Source organism: Corylus avellana, chromosome 2 (genome assembly GCF_965113065.1).
Source record: "Corylus avellana chromosome 2, dhCorAvel1.hap1.2, whole genome shotgun sequence".
Lineage (NCBI taxonomy): Eukaryota > Viridiplantae > Streptophyta > Magnoliopsida > Fagales > Betulaceae > Corylus > Corylus avellana.
In genome coordinates this window covers 21637561-21645182 of record NC_142491.1, presented here as the reverse complement: position 1 = coordinate 21645182, position 7622 = coordinate 21637561, and the positions used below count along the sequence as shown (strand labels likewise).

Genomic DNA, 7622 nt, shown 5'->3' with positions numbered 1-7622 from the left:
TTCAACCACTGAATAAAAGATCGTCACCCTATGTTGAAGATTTACCAACTCTTATGTGATTGTGGGAAAAAAAAAAAAAAACATGTCTTACAGGCTCCATCTAGTGAAAAACATGGACCGGTTCATTCACTCCCGGCTATAAATAGATATGTTCCCATGCAACATCTCTCACTTCTCACAAAACCAAGAATTCACATAATAAAGAAGAAGGATGAAAGGGTTTCCTAATTGCCTTGTAGCTTTGGCACTCATGGCTTTGGCATGCTCCATTGCCTCTGCCTATGACCCAGCTCCTCTGCAAGACTTTTGTGTTGCACTTAACAGCACAGCTGATGCTGGTATCTACACCTTCTTCTTCTTGATTGTTTGGATCTACGTATATCAATTGTAATTATGCTAGGAGGATTACTTAAATATGTAAGTGTCTTGTGATATTAACGAACTTTTTATTTTTTTTATTTTTTACTTTTTTCTGCAGTATTTGTGAATGGAAAGTTCTGCAAGGACCGAAAGCTTGTCACTGCCAACGATTTCTTCTTTCCGGGGTTAAACACTCCTAGAAGCACCGCAAGTCAACTCGGGTCAAATGTCACTCTTTTGGACGTGTCCAAAATACCTGGCCTCAACACACTAGGCGTATCCCTAGCCCACATAGACTTTGCACCATACGGCCTAAATCCACCTCACACTCACCCTCGTGCCACCGAGATTCTAGTAGTCGTAGAGGGTACTCTATTCGTTGGCTTTGTGACATCCAACCCGGATAACCGCCTCATCACCAAAACTCTATACCCGGGAGACGTCTTTGTCTTCCCAATTGGTCTCATTCACTTTCAGTTTAATGTTGGAAACACGAATGCTGTATCTTTCTCCGGTCTTGGCAGCCAGAATCCTGGGCTCATCGTCATAGCAAAGAACGTTTTTGGAGCCAATCCTCCTATCAATCCGGATGTTCTCATCAAGGCCTTCCAATTAGAGAAGAATGTGGTTGACGATCTTCAGAAAAAGTTTGCAGCATAATAATTAGAGAACTATATGTAATGGCCGCAATGAACCGTTAGACCTAACGGTTTGAATAAAGTACTTTTCCATGTTTCCCTTCTGGTAAGGAGATGGCAATATATAACAATAATGGAATAAAATGGTTGCTTATGTACTCTCCTTTTATTTTATTTTTTCGACATATAGCATGCATGGAAACTAAGGTTAATTGGTTGGTGTCATTTTTTTCATTAATGAATAGTGTTCTTTAAAAAATGACATTAATGGCCAGTTTTTTTTTAGTGGTAGAGCGAGTGCATGATTAAACTTAATAAAATTTTGAATCCACAAAGTGTGTGAGATTTCACTTTTATCTTTTATTTCATGATACATGCCCTTCGCCTTCCTATTTTCTAAAAAAAATAAATTAACATACATTGAAATAAATAAATAATAAAAAAGGATTCTGAAAAACGCTTAACAACTCCAAAAACTTGTTTATCACAATTTATGCAGAATTAATAATTTGAAGCAATAAACAATTCAATCACCAAAATATATAAAGCAATAAAGAGGCAGACACAAATATTTTGGTTATGAAGAGGAAACCTTTTAGAAACCAATCTAAAAGTAAAACTTCTCCGGGGCAGCCAAATCCAGGAAATCACTATCAAAAGATTATCTCGATATTACATATACTAGGAACACTTACAACCCTTTGTAAGACCTTGGCTCTATAAGATCGACAAGCCTACAACTTGTCTCCTTACTCACAATCTTCTTCAACGTGATTCTCTTTTACCGGACCCTTCCGATAGACTTCTCAACCGTAGATTTATCAAAGGAATAACTCAAACTTTAAGATATTCAATTTAATGCTCACCACATATGATCTCTCCTAGCACAGTTTCTGACGAACTCTCTGGGAGTGAAAATCCGTGTTTCTCTCTTTCTATAGAGGTGTATTTATAATAGTCTAACAATCCTTAGACCTAGGACTCAGTTTGAAATCTTTTAAAACTGTTACAGGTACGGGGTGTCCGGACAGTGTAAGTGCATGTCCGGACAGGGCCTTGCGAGGAAGCAAAAACATGTTTGCTGGAATTGGTGTCCGGACAGCCGAGCAGTATGTTCGGACACCCCCTGCAGAGGAGTGTAATTGGACATTCCATCGCTCATTGATCAACACCTTCGATTGATAAGTGTTTGGGGTCAGATTGAGTTAAAACTTTGTAAGGACGTTCATAATACATGAATCCACATTATGAATGGTGGAAATTGGATTTTGAGCATTCTATATCAATGTTTGAGCCTGTAAGCAGTAACTTCTGCACTTTGAAACCGAATTAAGCCAACAAAAATACTAAAAGATTCAAAAGGTTGCTAGTATTATAGCAGTTAGTGAATGAACCGGTATGTGTTTTTCACCAGATGGAGCCTGCAAGGCTGCAAGACTTGGTAAGTTATCGATTTTTTATTTGTCCACTTAATTTGCACGCTTAGAAATTTAGCCAAATCTGACCACTTCAATTAATGGAACAGTGTAGTTCTATTGTTCTAATGTAGCTTTCTCCCACCTTTTATAACAATAAATATTACTTAAACAAGAATATATATACTGTCGTTTTGTTAAATTCCAGGGAAGTCTTCCAATAACACCATGATAAATTCCTCCAACGACCAGGTTTGAGACAGAAATATAATTAACAATATTCTGTCATGATGTTTCTTACGCGGAATGTTTTTTACACTTTAGGTTGAATTTTTATTTGATGAATAATATTGATGAGTCATACACCCTGTTATGTCATTAAAAAACTTCAGATATTTTCAACCTTTTATGTGATTGTGCCCAATTATATATATATATATATATATGTTACATTGTTACTGCATGTTTCTGCCTGCTGTTGTTAATCTGTTCTACACGCAAACACTCAGTCAATTCATGATGTTTCGATTAAGAAATATTTTGTTTATAAATTCAGAAGTTCATAGTTTAATGATTTGATATTTCAAAATGCAGTTGACCCATTCAGGAACAACTTAATTATTTAGAATCATCCTAAGGTCGTACTATATTTTATTGTTCCTTGTGTGAGTAACAAATACTTTCTAACTCCAACCTGTAAAATCGGAATAGTAAGAATCTTATATATATATATATATATATATATATATATATATATATATTTCATCTTTCACCTATTTCTTATCTATCTCCATATAAGAATTGACAAATCTATCAGTGAATATGTCGAACTACATATAGGTCTCACATATTCAATCATAGATTTACCAAAAAGATGAATAAGAAATGGATATATAAGAGATGGTATGATTTTATTATTTTGGTTGATTTAGAGTGCACACTAAAATTGTTTCTGTTTTGGGATTTGTTTTTTATTTAATTTTTAAAAGATAGAAACTTGTTTTATTTTTTATTTTTTAATTTTTTCACGACCTTAGCGGCGAACCCATATGTCGCCACTATTGATAGATCATTAGCGGTGACCGAAGTGTCATTGCTAATTAATGATCAATGCTAGAAGTGTTGCCGCTAGGGACAGATCATTAATTAGCAGGGATAGAAGTTTCGTTGCTAGATGTGTCGTCGTCGCTAGTAATAGATCATCAATTGTTACATATGGTTTCAGTTCTATAGTTTTTAGAGGTGATATTTCTTGTTGCTGTTGAGTGATCATTAGCAGGGACCCAACAAGTCACCGCTACTAATCATTAGCCTCGCACCATCAGTTGTGACTACATTTGCAGTGGTATGTCGCCGCTATTGAAAAATTGTGGCGATAAAGTGCTCATTAGCAGAATAGCAGTGACAAGTACTGGTCACTACTAATGAGCAAGTTTCTTGTAGTGTAGTAGCATCTGGCATTAGCATTGAGGGCATCCGAAGTCAAGAGAGGTGTCCGATCACCTTTTTCAATGAAATGTAATTGGGGTCCAAAAAGAACTATTCCACCTATATATGACTTGGAGTTTTATGTCATGTACAGTCTTTGAAGCATTGACGTCATTACCTGGTGCAGAAGGAGTACATCCTTATCATTAGTCATGAGGCCCTCAAGTATATCATTGGCCAACAAAAACTCAGCTGCAGATATGCCAAATGGGTTGCCTACCTTTAGGACATCACTTTTTCCTTGCGTACTTCTCATGTGTATATCATGTAAAAAGACTAAACGAGTATGTATATCAATTAGGAAGCCTACATCAAACCAAAAATTCCTTAACAGCATCCACATACCGAATCCTGCATGCATAAAATCTACTTGCTTAATCAAATAGAGGGATAAACTTGTGTGATAAAGGCACTTGATCTTAACAATTTCCCATTCAAATTACGAAAGGCACATGATCTTAACAATTTGAGAGATAGCTCCCGATCATAGAGAGGAGAAATTAGGTAAATTAGAATATAGGGAAGACAGATCCCATGAATTGATTCTGGATATTTAATATTTTTCTCCTATTATGTACCAAAAGCTGATGTCAGATTTTTCCTTGTCACTTTTGTTTCCTACTTGCTCTTTCCATATTTTGATGTAAAAAATAAAAATTAAAATATTAAAATATTAAAAAAAAAAAACCTATACTATATTCCTTTATTTATGATCACATTTATAAGAAAAACAAGTCCTATATATTTCTGACCATAAATCCAAACATGTAACGCCCCTGCTTCAAATACAAAGCGTAAGTGGGAAATGTCTAATTTTTCCACCTAACTCAATTATAAAATATACCAGAGTTTCTAATTCATAACATTACTATCAAAACATGCCACATGAGGGATATATATTCTAACATCTACAGTATGTAAGAATTCTATATATATTAAATGCTAATTAACAATAAAACTAGCAGCAGAAATAATTTAATATATATGTACCTCCGGCCATTGCTTTGCTCAAGCTAATTGACGAACAACTTCACAGAAAACAAATTTGGAAAACTAAAAATATTGAGAGGTTCTTCTAACCTATGCCTACCAGTGAGTGTCAATTGATGGAATACACATACGTTATTTATAGGTAGGTCAGGGACCCTCAATTAGAGCTATTACCTTAATTATTCCTCCCATCAAGGAATAAATAATCAAATAAATAATCAATACAGCTAATTGATTCCACAAAATAAAATCAGTAATGAAATCAAATACTTGTTCCACAAGAATTAAATCAGCAATTTAATTCAGAATATTTGATTTCACACAATAAGCTTTAATTGGAATAATTATTGAACACCGTAATTACATATATTTTAAAATTACAATAATATATGTGACATGAGGGACATACTTTAAATGGAATTTCTTACATTCTCCCACTAGGCCCTTATGACACATAAATTGCTTATGGTGTTCGGTTTTATGATATGGCCAATACTTTATTTATTCCAATCCTTCATGGAATCCTCCCACTCACTCAAGGAATACTACACATGAATCATGGCGGTAAAACTTTTATATGATAAGCCGTCCCTTCCATGTATCACGATGTGTAATGCCTCCCTAAATGAGTACTTTATGGATAATGTACTTTATGAATGAACTTCCTATAAGTCATTCGGGTCTAACTTTAATTTTATCTCCACGGATAAAAATAATATATATGCGCACAAAAATCTTTATAACATTATCTTTATGCCTATAGACAAATTAAGGAAAAAAACTAAGCACAAATGAATTAATGAATCTCATATATTCCACATGACTTTATACTTTCTTTACCGGTAAACCTTTAGTCATGGGATCCGCAATCATTAATTCAATACTTATATGCTCAATAGATACTTCATGTCACTTAATATTCTCTTTGAGATACTTTATGTCGATATACATACTTCTCATTCTACTCAGTTTATTCTTAGAAAAGATAACTGGAGTAGAATTAACTCAGAAGATTTTTATGGGTCTAACTACAAAATCGACAATCTTGAAACCTTTAACAAAAATGTCTCAACTATAATGCCTGTGTAACAAATTCATAGCATGTAATCAAACCTAAATAAACACCACCAAATGGTAGGTGTATCTTTAGGTTAAACTATAGTTCTTAGTTCATTGCATATTCCACAATACTATATTGACCCAATAGTCCAACTGTTATTTCAATGTCAAGTCTAATGTAGACCTGTGCACACATATGAAATATTTTTCATCTGCCTTTGTTCCAATACATTTTGGGATAGTATCCCCTTTAATAATAGATGCTACTGAAGATTCATAGTTCTTCAATCTAAATCTCTCCCAAAACTTTAGTGAGAGGAACTTTATGTAGCAAAATTAAATTAGTGCTTGTAAGTAAAATATTATCTATATACAGGACTAAAAGAAATGTAACTTTACTCTCACTGACCTTAAGGTATATTCAATGATTAACAAGGTTCTCAATAAACCCATGTGAGGTAATAACCCTGTAAAATTTTTGTATAACATTGATGAGAGACATATCTTAGTCCATTAATAGATTTCCTTAATTTGCAAGCTTTTTGACTGTTATTAATAAAACCCTTATGTTGTCTTATGTACACCTCCTCCTTAAGATCCTTATTCAGGAAAATTATTTTTCACATCCTTTTGATATAGCTCTAAACCGAAATGAGCTACTCATACCATGATAATCAATGCCTTCCTTTCGAATAAGATCATTGGCTACAAGTCTAGCTTTATATCGTTCAACATTACCCGGAAGCATCCTTTTAGGTTTTGTAAACCCATTTGTAGTCTATGGCTACAACTCCCTTTGGTAAGTCAACTAGATTGCAGACTTGAATTTTAGCCAATGATTTTATCTCCTCTTTCATGGCATTGAAACACAATGTGAAGTTATCTCCACCCAAAATGATGTGAAAACAATTTTTTGGATCGTCCTTAGGTCCAACATAAAAATCAGACTCCTGGAAGTATACAACATAATCACTAGGGATTGTTGGTCACCTTATTCTAGAGAATCTTCTTAATTCTACTTCATTTACTTTTGACAAAGTCTGAGTAGGTTCATTATAAACTTGTTCCTTATGAGTTGATTTTTCTTAAGCACAATCAAACACCCTTTATGTGAAGGAGCTTCAGTCAACTCTTGTCTTTCCTCTAATTCAATCCCTTGAGGATAAGTATTCCCACTAAGTTCAGCGTCCTCTAGAAATTTTGAATATCTAGACTCAACGATTTTAGGACTAAATGAAGAATAGTAAAGCCTAAACCCCTTTGGAGTTTACTGTATAACCTATAAAATTCCGCTAGTTGTCCTTGAATCTAATTACCTTAGGTGTGGATTATAAATCCTCACTATAGCAAGACAACCCCATATGTGTAAACAATTTGAACTTGGTTTCATTCATTCCTTAATTTAGGTGTCTTATGGACAACCCTGAATGGAACCCAGTTAAATGTATACACAACGGTTTTCAAGGCTTCACTCCATTAGGAGAATAGAATATTAGTATTACCTTTCATGTCCCCCCCCCCCTTTTTTTTTCATTTACCTACCATAATACTATCTGCCTCTATTAGATCTTACAATCTTGACTTCCTTTTGTTTTGTTTCTCTACTTCTACCTTATAGGTACTAGAAGCATTTAATGCCCAAACCCTATGAGTTAGAAGATAGAGATATATA

General features: G+C 34.2%; 1 protein-coding gene across 1 annotated transcript; it reads left to right on the top strand.

Annotated features, from left to right (window-relative positions):
- Positions 1-211: 211 nt before the first annotated feature.
- On the top strand, positions 212-1020 carry LOC148587480 (germin-like protein subfamily 1 member 13). Its single transcript, XM_088513555.1, has 2 exons — positions 212-338; positions 479-1020. The coding sequence occupies exons 1-2, from the start codon at positions 212-214 to the stop codon at positions 1018-1020; spliced, it is 669 nt and encodes a 222-aa protein (XP_088369681.1).
- Positions 1021-7622: the final 6602 nt, after the last annotated feature.